Source organism: Ciona intestinalis, unplaced genomic scaffold (genome assembly GCF_000224145.3).
Source record: "Ciona intestinalis unplaced genomic scaffold, KH HT000092.2, whole genome shotgun sequence".
NCBI classification, from domain to species: Eukaryota; Metazoa; Chordata; class Ascidiacea; order Phlebobranchia; family Cionidae; genus Ciona; species Ciona intestinalis.
In genome coordinates, this window is record NW_004190414.2 from 18648 (window position 1) to 35712 (window position 17065).

At 36.9% G+C, this 17065-nt stretch overlaps 2 protein-coding genes across 7 annotated transcripts in view; one reads left to right on the forward strand and one right to left on the reverse strand.

Annotated features, from left to right (window-relative positions):
- Positions 1–1736: 1736 nt before the first annotated feature.
- Positions 1737–12340, reverse strand: LOC100181223 (sialin-like). Of its 4 annotated transcripts, none has more exons than XR_003396783.1 (11): positions 12186–12291; positions 10651–10896; positions 9865–10098; positions 8924–9098; positions 8053–8189; positions 7031–7189; positions 6182–6298; positions 5140–5263; positions 3883–4016; positions 2345–3137; positions 1737–2062 (listed from the first exon to the last, which is right to left on the reverse strand). XR_003396783.1 is itself a non-coding variant. In XM_026838464.1 (11 exons), exons 3-11 carry the CDS (start codon positions 10846–10848, stop codon positions 2964–2966), a joined length of 1452 nt encoding a protein of 483 aa, XP_026694265.1. In that variant the 5' UTR covers positions 10849–10896; positions 11493–11660; positions 12186–12259; the 3' UTR covers positions 2051–2963. The 4 variants fall into 4 exon arrangements, 3 of the variants coding, with proteins under 3 accessions (XP_026694265.1, XP_026694266.1, XP_026694264.1); XM_026838464.1 differs by adding an exon at positions 11493–11660 and having other exon boundaries at positions 2051–3137; positions 12186–12259; XM_026838465.1 differs by having other exon boundaries at positions 2051–3137; positions 10651–10754; positions 12186–12340.
- A 2410-nt stretch (positions 12341–14750) lies between these two features.
- Positions 14751–17065, forward strand: part of LOC100185596 (structural maintenance of chromosomes flexible hinge domain-containing protein 1-like) — a 44631-nt gene continuing 42316 nt past the window's right edge. For 2 of the 3 annotated variants that reach the window (XM_018815560.2, XM_018815559.2), the window contains exons 1-3: positions 14959–15169; positions 15709–15787; positions 16741–16905. In XM_018815560.2, the coding sequence (XP_018671105.1) occupies positions 15044–15169; positions 15709–15787; positions 16741–16905 (370 nt within the window). In that variant the 5' untranslated portion in view covers positions 14959–15043. Of the gene's footprint in view, positions 14770–14958; positions 15170–15708; positions 15788–16740; positions 16906–17065 lie in introns of those variants that run through there. The other variant, XM_026838467.1, reaches the window with a different exon arrangement.

Here is a 17065-nt window from a genome sequence, read left to right on the forward strand (position 1 = left end):
AGCTTTTACGAAACGAAAACTATGGTAGCTACAAAACCAACAACGTTCATGAACGGTGGTATAGGTTTATCTGACACGACATATGTTACATGACTCTAGCTTAAGTGGCGCATGCGCATTTGGTAAACCCGCACGACCCTTTTCTTCACAGCGTTAAGCTTGAATGGTCTTGGAACGAAAATCGCTGTCTGCTCGCTCCGTGTATTATCTCACTTCCATTTACGAAACTATTTCTCGTCAAAAATATTCCTATTTTTTGTCTCCGTCTTTCGTTTCTGTACTGCAAGCTCTTCAATACACAAGACTGTTTTGAAACTTTTATTTTCGAAGTACTCCTTTCAAATACTGGTACTGTGTCAATAACAATAAAAATTTACGTGCGGTTTTTATTAGACCATTGTCATTTGTCACGAATGAATGGCAATAAAATGCAATACTTCCTCATTCGGTTTTACTAAATTAATTTATTAGTAACTATCTAGGTGCGTTTTAATAAAGTACAACATACGGCATGTACAGGTAACTGTACGATTTAGGGCAGTTCGTTACTAACGCCACAGGTGTCCGATGACAGCCAGTCAATTTACCAAATTTGGCGTTAAAGCGGGCAAATTGGTGCGTCAGAATGTAAGAAGAAACGGCGGGCAGTAACTGTTGTTAGGTTGACCCAAAACAACCTATGTTTTCCTACTAATATTAGTCTGAATTAATCCGGCTACTACAATATTGCCATACTAATCTTAAACTATAGGATGGACCGTTTTGTTTAACTTTTTAAACGGTGTAGAGTGTAGACCAGCTATTTTAACTATTTCTAACTGTGTACAGGTTAACTCCCAACTAACAAAAGCTGTAATGAATAGACAAAAAGAGGGCGCGTCGATACATGATACATTTGATACAAAACTTTTCAGTTAGGCGTTGCGCCATCGCAGTTTTACTACTGAATTGAGTGGTGTACCAGACAAGGCCTAGTCTCGGTTATATTTACGTAAGAGATGTCGTTATGTTTATACAATCGTGTTTAACAAGCATATGTAACTGTTACACCATATTTCAACATTAAATACTTGGTTATTTTATCGCCCCCATCTTAGCCAAATTTCAAATTTGTTTTTGCTTATTTATTTAAGACTCTCGTATTCCACCTACCGGCCAAAATATATTAAAAAACTTCCGTTAGTCCGGATAATTCTTGAAACCGATATTAGTAATTTGTTAAGCCCTATGACGTGACACGCCGTGATAAAGACACCAAAATAGCATAAGTCTTTTTTTGAAATTTGGCCTACGTATTAAATCGGTATAAATTATTATTTTATGAACAGTTTCAGCACAATTGTTAGGCGTGAATAACAATCAAACTTCGTCTTTAACCTTATACCAAATACAGACCTACAAATGTTGAATCCTTTTAAAATCTTGCTTTAATTAAAGTGAAGCCAATAAAAGCGACGATGAAAGATATAAAATTTAATATGTGTGCTTACGTGGTAAACTGCATATAAAAGCCAATAAAATAAACCGTTTTGGTGCAATACAACAGCAACGCCTATACGTTACGTTGATTCAAAGTAGCAAATAAGGATCGGAAAATAGGTTTATAATGTACATTAGGATGGGGGAAGATGGGACACTTTTTAACTCTGTTTTCTCGTCCCATTTAGTAGTAAACAAAGAACATTCAGAGAAATATGAACTTATGTCCTCATGACTCTCATAGACCGTTGTTAATTGTTTAAAACACGATCAGGATATCTGGTTATTATGTGCTAAAGGTGTCCCATCTTCCCTCACCCTACTATATATACAGAACCTGTCGGTAAAAATAAGGTGATTTTTATATCTTTCTTTGATCACAACAACAGGGTATAATAATAGTTAAAACAGCAGCGAAGAGACGAGGCATAGCAGCAGAACGGCAATCGCTAAAGCAACGCCATATCGGGTGCTTAATAATAGTAGGGTGGGGAAAGATGGGGCATCTTTTTATTCTATTTTCTTGTCCCATGTGGTAGTAAGCTAAGAACATTCAAAAAATTATAAAACCGTATCCCCACAACTTCCATATTCCGTTGTTAATTGTTTAAAACACGACCAGGATATTATGTGTGCAAACGGTGTCTCATTTCCCTCACCCTACTATAATAGTAATGATAAACTTCTTATTATTGCTTTGATCAAGTCAGAGTAATAACACAAAAAAGAAGATTTTTATGTATATGTGGTTCATACATCTTATGCTGACTTTTCAGGTGATTGTTGTCTATAGTAGGGTGGGGGAAGATGGGACACTTTAGGCACATAATATCTAAATATCCTGGTTGTGTTTTAAACATTTAACAACGGTCTGTGGGAGTCGTAAGGTTTTATAATTTTCTGCTGCTATGCCTCGTCTGTTCGCTGTTTAAACTGTTATTATACTTTGTTGTTGTAATCAAATAAAGATATACAAAAATACCTTAGGTGGGACGAGAAAATAGAATGAATAGATGTCCCATCTTACCCCACAGTACTATATTATAAGACCACCAGTTTGGACAATGTATAGTAATCACTGGCTTATGTTGTAAGGTGGGGGGAGATGGGGTTGTTCATTTAAAGCACATTTTATATATTTTTTAAAGCACATTTTATATATTTTTTAAAGCACATTTTATTATATATTACATAGCCTATTATGACCATGACGTATTAAGAATAGGGTGTCCCATTTTACCCGCAGTACAACACCTTACGCTTAGGCCATATAACTGTTTTAATCATGTGACATTAACTGAATAAACATTTCACATAAACATTAAAACAATAAGCTCTTTACAAAAAATGCCAAATGTAATGAGATTTCAGAATATACAGTAGCGTTTTAACAAAATAATGATTTTTTAAAGCTGTGAGAAAATATAAACTCGAATCAGCAGCACCGAGCTTCGAACCTGGTTTCCTTCGTCATTGATAACCATTTAAAGTGTTTCAGACATCTCCACAAAGAGTTTCGTCTCCTCTTTATTCTCTTGTTTTGTTTTAGATTTTGCCCACGGTTGCAACTCGCTTGTTCCAAACCAAAGGTATACAAACAGACCGAATGCGGATATTGCCGCAGTTACATAAAACACAGTTTTCCAGTACGGGAGCGACTGTTTTTAAAAAATATAAATAAATGACATTCATTTATGTTTCAAAAAATCGTTGACGTGTTACCACGTTTGTCATTTTTTTGTTTTTTTTTGCTTTTTTTCTGTATGGCTGACAATTTAATGGCCCATTACTGACCACTGGGTTGCAGCGGTTGCGCTTTGCCAAAGGACACAAACACGCATAGTTGTAGCTTAGCCGAACCTTGAACCCTTAGCCTCTGCATTAGATGCAGACGATTTTACCAATATGTCACAGCGCCGTACAATCTGCTGTGGTCCATTAGTGACTATTGGGCCTGAGCAATTTCGTTAAGTGCCTTAGCCATGAACACACACATATATATACGTTCAAAACAATAGCTGCAACAAGTACAGTGAGTTAGCGCGCCCTGGCTCTGACCCATATATAATGGGTTCATGGCTCGTCGGTGCTACCATTGTGGGCGTTGTGTCCTTGGGCAAGACGGCGTGTGTTAAAAATGGGTTGTCCCAAATTATCAGCCCATCGTTGAAAAGTTCCCCAAAAAACGTCCACAAAGTAACTTATTTAGTAACTCGTAAGCTGGTACGAGATGTATGGAACGGTACACCCGTGTTTAACGACTGTCGTTTTCCCGCCCTCCGAGGATAAAGTAAGTTATATTCAAAGGCAGCAATGAGTACCCGTCTTATCCATTGTCTGGATAAATCGTATAGCGAAACTAAAATGATCTAAAAAGGCAGAATATCTATAAATTTGACTTACGCCATCTCCAAGCATTATTCCGACTATCTGTGTTGCAAATAACACCAGTAGACATGAGAACGTGTTAGAAATGGCGTACATAATGCCCAAGTACGAAGGCGCCATGTCTGCAAGAGCCACACGGTACCCGGAATCTGCATGGTTGAAGAGATTGAATAAATGAATAAATAAATAAATATGAATGAATGAATGAATAAATAGACATGAATGAATGAATGAATATAAAGTAATGAATAAATTTATGGGTGGTTTCTTTTGAAAGAAGCATAACCATTTAGACTACTCACAAGAGACCACTGGGTTGGAGCAATTGCTGCGTATGTAACTTTGTGGGTGATTATTTTTTGGTGTTTTTATTTTTTATTATGTATGGCTGACAGTTTAGAGTTTAGACAATCCATAAGAAACTACTGGGTTGGAGCACTTGGCGTTAATTGTCTTGCTCAATGACCCACACAACCACAATGAAACCAGCGACGAGACTAAAACCGTAACTTCTGGGATAGAGACAGACAAGTTATAACCACTGTGCCACATTGTTTCACTTACATTTTATGCAGAACACTTAACGGCAACTGCTCCAACAAAGTATGTGTTAACTGAACTGTCAGCCGTATACATAAACAAAAATATAAATAACTCAAAACATAATCGCCGACAAAGTCACATACGTGGTAACTCGTAAGCGATCATGAAGTGTATGAAACAGAACACCCGATTTATAGTGAATGTCGTTGCCCCGCCATGCGAGGATAAAGCAAGTTCCATTTATTGAGCACGGTAGTGGTCATATAGATCGTTTTTCGTCGAACAGTTTTTTTCCGCACTTATTAAATTTCTTAATTTTAGCATTTGTTCTTTAATCTTTTGAATAAAATCAAATCATAAAATATATTTAGAATTTTTGGACTCAATTTTCAGATTTAAAACCGCACAATTAACGTGTGTGCGCCGAAGCGTAGACAAGTGCCTTTTTCCTATAGCTATCTCCCGTATAAAGTCTGCGTCTCTCGTTTTTTTACGCTCTTTTAGGTAACGCTCTCAATAAATCATTATGCAGCCGCCACAATATAAATAATATTAACTTCTAACATTACCTATAATACACATATTCATTACCAAACCTTTAATCCTTATACGTCTTAAGTTGCATGAGGGTTAAATAATACTATGCTAATAGGTTTATACCGTGCTCACGCATTAGATCTTTGATCTCTTGTTTATTTATTTAGATGAACTTTCACTGTATATACTTACAGTTGCACCCCACAAACATATAAGACGTACATATCAACACAATGGCAAGAGTATGGTTACACCCGAATGAAGGTAAAATCAGAAAAGACAAAGCTGTACCTCCCAACCCAATGCTAGAAAACACCTACAACAAAAAAGAAAAATATAAAAATATATCATTATTTATAGTTTAGTGGTTAACTAGGGGCATATCATATTCTATATTTCCTGATCTTCTGTACAACATTATTAATGCTATTTAAGAGTCAACAATGATGCTCTTTAAGAAAGGGCCTACAGTCAAGTAGTTCTATATATATAAAGTATACGTGGGGGTAAGATGGGGCACCTTTGGCACATATAGTAGGATGGGGGAAGATAGGACTTCTTTTCATTCTATTTTCTCGTACATTTTAGTAGCAAACAAAAACATTCAACGAATTATAAAACCTTGTCCTCGCGACTTTTATAGACCATTGTTAATTGTTTAAAATCAGAATATTTATATATTTCGTGCTAAAGGTGTTCCATCTTCCTCCACCCCACTATAATATCCAAGTATCCTGATAGTATTTTAAACAATTAACAACCGTCTACGGGAGTCGTGAGAGTACAGTTTTATAGTTCTTTGAATGTTCTTTGTTTACTACCAAAAGGGACTGAAGATAATGAACCATCTATTAGGAATGTAACCAACTTTATCTTCGCATGGCCGGAAAATAACAGTCGTTATAGCACGAGTGTTCTGTTTCAAACACCTTTTGCCATCTTACGAGAGTGACCAAGTATGTTACTTTGTGGGTGATTATGTTTGTGGCGCACTAACCAAATGTGCTACCGCGCCTGACTTTACTATACCGTAGGGTTGGGGAAGATGGGACATCTTTTCATTCTATTTTCTCGTTCCATTTGGTAGTAAACAAGAACATTCGAAGAATTATAAAACCTTATCCTCACGACTTCCATAAACCGTTGTTTATTGTTTAAAACTTGGTCAGGATATTTAAATATTAGGTGCTAAAGGTGTTCCATCTTCCCCCACAATACTATATTTGTTAAATACCTTTCGAAGAAAAGTCTTGCGTATTTGTGTCTTCAATAAAATGAAGTCCGAGAGAAAACCGCTCATAACCAAACTGAACACGTTGAGTCCATATGGTAGTGATGATAAGAATCCAACCTGATAAGTTAAACGTAGGACGTTAAAATATAGTGGGGTAAGATGGGATACCGTTAGCACTTTGGGGTTAGAATGGGATGTCGTTAGCACTCTGCTGGGGTAAGATGGGATACCGTTAGCACTGTTTGGGTATTATGGGATAGCGTTAGTACTGTGGGGGTAAGATGGGATACTGTTAGCACTCTGGGGTAAGAAGGGATACCGTTAGCACTGTTGGGATAGGTGGGATACCGTTAGAATTGTGGGGTAAGACGGGACATCGTTAGCGCTGTGGGGTAAGATGGGATACTGTTAACACTGTTGGGGTAATATGGGATACCGTTAGCACTGTGGGGTAAGATGGGATACTTTTGGTACTGATGTGGGGTAAGATGGGATACTGTTGGTACTGTGGGGAAAGATGGGATACCGTTAGTACTGTTGGGAAGGTGGGATACCGTTAGCCTTTGGGGTAAGATAAAATTACTGTTGGTACTGTGGGGTAAGATGGGATACCGTTTGCACTGTGGGGTAACATGGGATACCGTTAGCACCCAAATTATATGTTTCCCAATCGTGTGTTTACCATTATATTCAAACACCAACGTTTTTTACAACCTGGAACTCCGGTTTAGTTAACTTTGTAAATATCTTTATTTAAAACTAAGTGGAACGATAAAAGAGAATAAAATGTCCCATTTTACCCCCTACTATATAACTTCCAATTAAACAATACCGCAATGATCTTCTTACATTTTCAATGCTAAAGCCCAGAACCTTGGCAATGTATTGAGGCACCCAATAGTGTGTAATTGCGGTCGTCCAAGTTTCAGCCAAATGCGGGGCAACAGTTGACCAGTACGGCTTGGACGTCAATATCTTACGCCACGGTATAATCTTTAAAGTGATTTTCTGGAACGAAAGAACAAAGTATTCTAAAACAATCATTGTATAGTAGGGTAGGGGAAGACAGGACACCTTTAACACTTATTATCGAAATATCCGGATCGTGTTTTAAACAATTAACAACATTCAACGGGAGTCGTGGGGATACGGTTTTATAATTCTTTGAATCTTCTTTGTTTACTACTAAATGGGACGAGAAAATCGAATGAAATGTCCCATCTTCCCCCACCCTACTATACGCCCACAATAGTAGCATCCATTAACCGCCTCTAACCTAGAGGTAATGGGTTCAAGGCTCTTTGCTACCATTGTGAACGTATGTGTCTTTGAGTAGGACACTTAGCGGCAATTGCTCCAACCCAGTGGTTACTAATGGGGTGTTCAAATTATTAGTCATACTAAAAAAAAAAGTAACAAATCTCAAAAAAATAATCACCTACAAAGTAAAATACTTGCTAACTAGTAAGCAGGCACGATAAGAGGTGCATAAAACAGAACATCCGTGTTATAACGTCTGTCGTTTTCCGGCCACGCGAGGATAAAGTAAGTTACATTCATTCATTCATTCATTCATCTTCTGGGCTACCATCGTTTGTGTGTTTGAATAGAGAAGACAGTCATGAAAAATTGTTCAAACCCAATGAACACCAATGGGTTGTCCAAATTGTCACCCATACATAAAAAACACCAATCATAAAAAATAAAAAAATATTAAAACAACGATTGTACTTGGTAAAATCTTAAGCCGACACAGGGTGTTTAAAACAAAACATCCGTGTTATAACGATTTCGGTTTCTGCGGAAAGCTAGGATAAATAAGTTACAGTTTGTTTTTTTGTCTATACTATTTATAAGATATGGTAGTATACCCCGCTTTCTGCAGATGCTGCCTCCGAAAGACTTTTCGTTATGTAAATTGATTCCTGTTTTGAAATCCTGGGATGTTTAAGTGGGGAATCGTGAATTAACAAAACCCAAGCAATCGACCACAAGCAGCCAATACCCCCTATAAAAGAAAGTTGAATGACTGATGTAACTCCGGCGCCGTGGCTCAATGGTTTAGACGCCTGCATCGTAACCAAGGTGTCCCCGGTTCGATGCTCGGCGATGATACTAATACTGATCGGCGTATTCGTCCTGGAGCAAGACACTTAACTGACATTGCTCCAACCCAGCGGTCACTAATGGGTTGTCCAAATTATAAGCCATATCAAAGCACAAAAATGTCCAGAAGTTCTTGCTGTCAATTCTACATTTGTAGGCGTGTGTTTTTGGACAATAAACTAAACGGCGATTAGCTTAACCCAGTGGTCTATTATGTTCTAAATTGTAAACCATATTACAAGAAAATGTCTTCAAAATAATCACCACAAAGTTACATAAGCATGGTAACTTGTAAGCGGACGCAGCATGTAATATATAGTAGGGTGGGGGGAGATGGGCCATCTTTAGCACATAACATACAACGTTATAATTGCGTTTTAAACAATTAACAACGGTCTATGGAAGTCGTGAGGATACGGTTTTATAATTCTTTGAATGTTCTTTGTTTACTATCAAATGGGAGAAGAAAATAAAATAAAGAGGTGTCCCATTTGCCCCGCTCTACTATATAAAATACACGTGTGTTGCAACGACTGTCATAGCGGCGACCTGGACTGGGCCAAAAAATTGTACTCTAAGAAAATCACGTGTTCAAATCTATTTAATTTTTTTTAATTTAAAAATGCATATATTCACCTGCCGCATAAAACACGCACTCCCAACCGAACGAGGCGACGATAAGGCCGGCCAGAGTGAACGCGACCATATTTCCGGATGTTACCCCGATAAAACTGATAGCAATATGACGAGTGTGCTCACACGGCGGAGACCAAATTCCAATTGCCTGCATTATCGTTGGCAGAGTGACTCCCTGCGTTTATTCATATTGAATTGTCTTTAATGGAAACAATTTAATATGGTATTGGACAAATATAGTGTTCGTAATATTTTGATGTTTTAGTAGACCAAGTTTATGTATCACCTAACTCATATAGTTAATATAAAGTACGTATATTAGGCTGGGGTAAGATGGGGCATTAAGATGAGACGTTATCATTCTCTTTCATCATTCGGTTACTACACTCGTGCTCACAGTGTCACGGTCGGACGCACTTCCGCAGAATGTTTATCCTCGCCCAGGCAGCGAGTCACCAAATATATGCAACTTTGTGGGTAATTGTTTTCTCTGCATGTCTGTTAATTTAAACTACCCATTTGTGATCGCTGGGTTAGAGCAATGTCCTCAATAACTGTTTGAGGAAAAGTATCGATATGAACACTTACGTGCTCAACAATTATTCGACCAGGAGATCTATCCATATGACCACTTATACGTGCTCAATAAAACTAATTAAAAATGAAACAATATCACTGAACGACAGTCATTAAAATCGCCACAGAAACTACTTAAAGAAAATGTTGCCTACTATATAGTATAAGAGTGGGGGAAGACGAGACACATTTAGCAAATAATGTCCAAATGTCCGGATCGTGTTTCAAACAATTAACATCGGTTCATGGAAGTCGTGAGGATATGATTTTATGATAGTCGTGAAGATATGATTTTATAAAAGTCGTGAAGATATGAAGATATATAGAAAGAAATGTAAACAATATACTTAACAATATTTTCTTACCTGAAACAGACCTATTAACAATCGTACAGCTACCAGAAAACCGAAGTTTAGGCGGGCTGTTAGTGGTATAAGAATAGTCAAGATTGAAGAAACGAACGAGACAACTCCAAGCGTGGCACGAATTCCGAATAACTTAGCAACCCAAGCACCAGGTATATTGGAAAAGGTGTAGCCATAGAAATAACATGACAGCAACAACCCTTGTTTCGCCAATGTCCAATCGAATTCTCCTTGCTATAAAAACACACCTTTGATTATTTTCATATGAATGAAGCGACAGTCGTTATAACAGGATATACATTTTGTGCTAGCTTACGAGTTACCATGTCTGTTACTTTGTGTGATTTTTGAATGTATGGTTGATAATTTTGACAACCTATTAGTGACAACTGGGTTGGAGCAATTGCCGTTAAGTGTCTTGCACAAGGACACAGCATATGCCTACAATGTTAGCAACGACGGGCCTTACCGATGGCAAAGCGCGTATGTCGCTAGCACAGAATACGTGGGTTCAAGGCTATAGTCGCTGCTACCATTGTGGGCGCATGCGTCCTTGTGCAAACACTTAACCCTAACTTTAAACCCAGTGGTCACTAATGGGTTGTCAAAATTATCAGCCATAAATAAAGAAAATCCCCCAAAATCCCCACAAAGTAACATACATGGTAACTCGTTAGCTGGCCCGAGGTGTATGAAACAGAACCTGTGTTATAACGACTGTCGTTTTCGGCTACGCGAGGATAAAATAAGTTACATTCATTCATTTATTTCGTAAGGACAGCTTACCTGATATTGCGTAAAATGTACATCGGTCGTCGAATTTGTTTGGTACCGAGGGCATACGTGAACAGTAGTTTGCAAACTCTCCGTTTCGCTTTGGTTCCCCACGTCTAGAGAAGAATTTTTGACCCCGACCATTGAAATAATAGCAATGTTCAAGGAATTCCGAAGTAAATAAAGATTAATTGTACCAACAGCCGCCATAAACGTAACAACATATCGAGCCTTGATGTAGAAGCCGGGCGTTGGGTCCTAAACCGCAATATAACGAAAAGTTGGGCAGGTAGTGTCGATACTTTTTTGTCGGACAGTTGGTTTTGTTGTTGTTATTTGCGAGGCTTATTTTCAAACTTTAACTTTTAAATATAGAAGGGGGGGATAGGACACTTTTAGCATATAGTAGGGTGGGGCGAAATGAGACACCTTTAGCACATAATATCCAAATATCCTGATCGTGTTTTAAACAATTAACAACGGTGCATGGGAGTTGTGAACATACAGTTTCATATTTTTTTGAATGTTTTTGCTTACTTCCAAATTGAAAGAGAAAATAGAATGAACAGGTGTCCCATTTTCCCCCACCCTACTATATAATAACCAAGTATCCTGATCGTGTTTTAACAATTAACAATAGACTATGGGAGTCGTGAGAATACGTTTTTACAATTCTTTAAGAGTTTCAAAAATATTTCACAATTAATCCTAACCCATACAGGACCACCGTTTACCTAAGGAAAAAAAACGCTCTTAGGCTACGCTGCTAATGACTTTAACTTTATTTAAGATAAATCAAGACTTTACATTATATATTATAGGTTTACTTTTTACCTATTTTAAAGTCGTAATACCTGTAGACTTTAATTAAAGCATTTGGCTCTCTTGTTTGTTTATATTGGCACTCACGATTACTGGTTAAACCGGTTTCCGATATGTGTCAGTTTTCGGCGCCGTGCAAATTAGTTAAAGCCGCTGTCTCTAACCCAAAGGCATATGGTAGCCGAGTGTTTTTAATGTTTCTAACAAAAAAAAGAAAACAAAAAATGAAAATGAAAACGAAATCACCATAGCTTGTTAAGGACACATATACCCTCTGCTATACCATTGTAAGCGTATTTGTCCTTGGACAAGACACTTAACGGCAATTGCTCCGACCCACTGGTCACTAATGGGTTGTCCAAATTATCAGCTATATATAAAAAAGAAAAACTCCAAAAACTAATTACCCACAAAGTAGCATACATGGTAACTCCTAAGCAGGCACGAGGTGCATGAAACAGTACACCCGTGTTATAACGACTGTCGTTTTCCGGCCACGCGAGGATGAAGCAAGTTACATTCATTCATTGAATTTATTCAATTGTTAAAGAAAAAGTCGCCCTTTGATTAAGAAAGGTGTCTTTGGTGACACTAACATGCGTAACACCACGGCGTGTATGAAACAACACTCGTATTATAAGGAACGTCGTTGCCCCGCCATGCAAGGATAATTAAGTTACATTTATTCTTCCATTCATATTGAATTCAAAACTTGCACGACTCACCTCTTTCAATTGAACTTCTTTCTGCGTTGTCATACCGGTAGCTGTTCTGCAGCATAGTCAGTTACGTATGCGCCATATGCCCACAGAAATAAAAAGAGTAGAACGCGGAACTGCCCAAAACCGTGATACATTTTTCTCTATTCACGTGACCGCCAACTCCATCCCCATTTTTATGTCTCCAATGTAAAAGATAGGCGCATAGTTGTTTTAGAAGGTTTTAACTGTTTATTTCGAAAACTACACAGACTACTCAAGTTTATTAGGCCAGTATAGTTATTTGGTAGGTTAACGTTTACAGTTTAACACCTGTTTGGAAAGTTGGATTATTTATAGAATTTAATTAAAAACGTTCAAACAAACGGCTTGGTAAAAATATACATATATTTGGGAATAGTAAGTCAAAAAAAATGAAGAAAAACTACTTAAAACGCCCTGAATTACATTGACTACAATAGTAAACGGGACCGCCTGGCGAAAGAAAGAGAGTGTATCAGCTCTCTCCTTTACCAACATTGGAGATGCGCGTTCTCTTCATTTTGGGTCCATGCCATATGGCTTGCAATGTGACGTAACTTAAGACGAGAGAATAGGCGTTCCGGTTGAAGTGAGGCGACGTTAGATTAATTATTCGGTTTATTAACCGGGCCTTAGTGAAATGCAGCACCGTTCTTTATTTGCCCGGACTTTATAACACTGCAAAGTTTTGCTTTCAGAGAAACAGTATTAACTCTAACCTTGTGTTTCAAATCTTCACTCGCAATATTTAAACCAATATCGCATTCTTCGGTTCTTTTTGCGAACTCGTGGTAAGTGTAATAACATGATCTTATTTTCCATGAGAAGCCCTTTGCCACAACTTTGATAAACAAATTAGATTGTGTACGATAAAGTACGTGCTATCGGGTGTAATCAGTTCTGCAAATTTTATTAAATCAAATGATTTTCCCGGTGTCGCAGAAATATGGTTCCTCTAGAAAAACTGGTTCCCACAGGCTATACTTATAACTAAATTTATGAGGAATCTAGAACTCTGTTTCCGATTAAAAATAACAGTTGTTAGATGCGACATACTTCGTAAGTTTAGGTTTAAGGATTTATCTTTTTAATAGAAATTTATGCTGTATTTTAACTTAAATTACAATATGACATAACCAGTGACCACTACCGTTAACACGTCATCAATAACGAAAAAAGGCGACAAAACCTACATTTTTACATTAAATAAAATAAACTGTTTAAAAACATAAATATATGATTCGTTCGGAAACCGGTTTAAAGATTTCTGATAAAAATGTACAGTGCTGTCTACGCATGCGCAGTAGCCAATGGAAACCAGATATCCGCGACACCGGCACGAAAAAAGTCTATTTTATCAGCAGAATAACAGTGCTTTGGTCTTTTCATGATAACGTAAAGAAAATTCCGATTTTAAACTGTACTAATCACTTGAAAAAACGTTTATTGGCTGTTTATAGGTAATTGCAATTATAAGGCGGTATAACTTTAGCTAGAATAAGGTGAAGGTGTTTGATATATATTAGTAAAATCACCTACAAGTTACATACGTGAAAACTCGTAAGCGTGTACATGTTTGAAATACAACAGAGCACCAGTGTTGAACGAATGTCGTTTCCTCGCCGCAATGATAAATTAACTACATTCATTCATCCCCACAAAGTAACATACATGGTAACTCGTAAGTTGACACGGGGTGTATGAACACCAGTGTTAAACATATGTCGCTTCCTCTCCGCAATGATAAATTGGCTACATTCCTTCGTTCATCAGTAAGAGCTTTGACGCGCATTGCTGAGCAGTGAGAATACTATTGAATTATCACGCATTTATCAAACTATATATTACAACTAATTAATCCAAGTTAATTAGCAAACGTGTTTAACGACTGTCGTGTCGTTTCGTATTCGCGCAATTATAAATTAGTTAGATTATCATTTGTTCCGCCGCTGTAGTACGGTTGGTTAGCGCGCCTGTCTCTAACTCAGAGGTAATGGTTTCAAGGCTGTTCGCTGCCACCATTGTGGGCGTATATGTCCTTGGGCACTTCACCTCACGACAGCTACTCCAACAAGTAAGTTACATTCATTCATTCTCATTAAATTTGGCTGTGAGCAGGTTCTCTGCTGGGTAAGGCTACGAATCGTGGTTTCTGTTTTACTAACTTGTTACCAAAAAATTGCTGATGATGGGATTTGGAAAAACGAACATTGGACTTTATAGGAACTTGTAACAATTACTGTTTGTTTTAGAGCTTGGACATTATGTTTGTTTAATCTCCTCTCCGTTTTCTTGCACGTTAACTGTATTAACGCCTACACGGCGTAAAATGCGTTGCTATGTGCTGACATGTTTGTGAAATAAACGTTACTTTTCTTAGCACTGCACAGATAAAATATTTGGCTATGCATTTTTAAGCTCTAACCCAGTGCTGGTCACTTTTGGGTTGTTTAATTTGTCAACCATACAGAAAAAATAATCACTCATAAAAGTGCACAAGTGGTAATTCGAAAGCGGGCACGAGGTGTGTGAAACACACGTAGTATAACCACCGTAATTTCCCGACCACGTAAGTAAAAATAGATTTGTTCATTCATTCCTAAAATCAAAAAAATTGCTAAAATGAACTACGTGCACAATAATCTTTTTTTCTTTTTCGGTTCCAAATCTCTCACTTTCCAAAAAGAGAGAAATAAAGAAAAAATTCTAATTTTAGCAGACATGTGTATTGTGTAGTTTTGTATTGTGAGCGTGTTTTGTTTGTGATGATTGCGTTTTGCAAAATCGATTTACGCTTTTCTGTATTTTAGCTGTCGTGCAAATTACAGTCTGCTTATGTGATTATGGATGACGTAGAAGATGCTTTCGTTTTCGTTTATGATCGCAGAAGGGGCAAAAATGAAGAGAGGCGAAAAATTCACATTGGTGGTGTGTTTTCTTTCGACGTGTTCTTGGAAAAAGTTTTAGATGTAAGTATTCAGGTTCAGGTTTATAATTGAATGAATGTAACTTACTTTATCCTCACGTCGCTGGAAAACGACAGTCGTTATAACACAGGTGTTCATACACTTTGTGCCAGCTTATGAGTTACCAAGTTACTTAGCTGTGGGTGATTATTTTGTTCGTAGTTTTTTTCTGCATAACTAAAAATGAGCAAAACACATAGTAACCACTGGGTTGAAGCAATGTTTGTTAAGTGTCTTGCCCAAAGTCACATACGTTGTTGAAAATATATAATAATAATGTAACATATTAAGCCTCGAACCCATTACCTCTGGGTTACAGGCAGGCGCGCTAATCACTACGTGCCAGACACATTTATCTTGTTTTTTCCTTTTCCGCTTTTTCGCTTGCGTGTACTGTTACGTTGCATTCTCTAAAGAAGTCTCGCCAGATGGCAGATGAAACGATGCAAATATACTGCGTTTTATACCAAATGAGCCACTAAAATGTGGTTCATCTTGATTCAAGTCACTCATTTTATATTTATACATATATTACATTTCAGGTGTTTGACCTTGCTTCTGATGATGAGTTTATTGTAACAACAACTGGACGAGAAGAAATAAATGATGACGATACTTTCGGTATGTTTGTCCAGTGGTTGGATTTGCGATACCAACAAAAATGAAAATTTGTGTATAGATAGATCTGCTCAAATGTAACCTAAAAGTACCGTCAAAGTTTCCCGCCCAAAAAAACTGTTTTCGTATTTTGAAACTTTGATGGTAGCTTTAGATAACATTTGAGCGTTTGTAACAGTACACAAATTTTAATTTTCGTTGGTATGCCCCTTTATTATCTATTTTTAAAAACTTTGATGTTATCTTTAGATCACATTTGAGTGTGCTGAGTCAGCATATTATAAAGCTATGTTCAATAAAAAAAGGTTTTAAAACATACTTTTTTCAGAAGCTTCTTCGTTCTTTAAAACTGTATTGTAGTGCCATTATAGATCACATTTGATTTAAGCATTTCTACCAATAAACAAATTTTCATTTTTTCCGTTGATATGCCCTTTGAGCATTCTGTCATATAAAAGTTTTTTTTATATAAAAATAGGTTTTTGACTTATGTTTTGTCGTTTAAACAGCTTGAACATTTTGTTTCTCCAATAAAATATATGTTCACGATTTCTTTTCACAAAAAATAACACTTACAATTTCTGTCACAAAAAATATGTTCATGATTTTTATCACAAAAAATATGTTCATGATTTTTATCACAAAAAATATGTTCACTACTTCTATCACAAAAAATATGTTCACTATTTCACAAAAAATATGTTCACTACTTCTATCACAAAAAATATGTTCACTATTTCACAAAAAATATGTTTACGATTTCTATTCACAAAAAATGTGTTCACAATTTCTTCCCCCAAAAAATGTTCACAACTTCTATTACAAAAAAATTTTCACGATTTCTATTTACAAAAATTATGTTCACGATTTTTATTCATATATTCGCGATTTCTGTTCACAAAAAAAGTTTTTCATTTCTATTCACAAAAAATAACGCCTACAATTTCCATTCACAGTGACACTTATTGAGAGTGGGGACACGTTATATTTACTACAATATGTAGACCAGCCATTAGAGGCACCTGTTGCAGAACACATCGAGTACCAGCCTCATTATGATACTTTAATCAAAAGTGGAATATACGAGTATTATGCAAGTGAAGGCAACATGAACCCATTACGTAAGTAAAGAAATGAATGAAACTTGCTTTATCCTCACGTGGTGGGAAAATTACAGTGTTCTGTTTTATGCACTTCGTAACACAAGTGTACTGTTTCATACACTTTGTGCCGGCTTATAACATGGGTGTTTTGTTTTATTGATGAACTACCTGCAGTCGA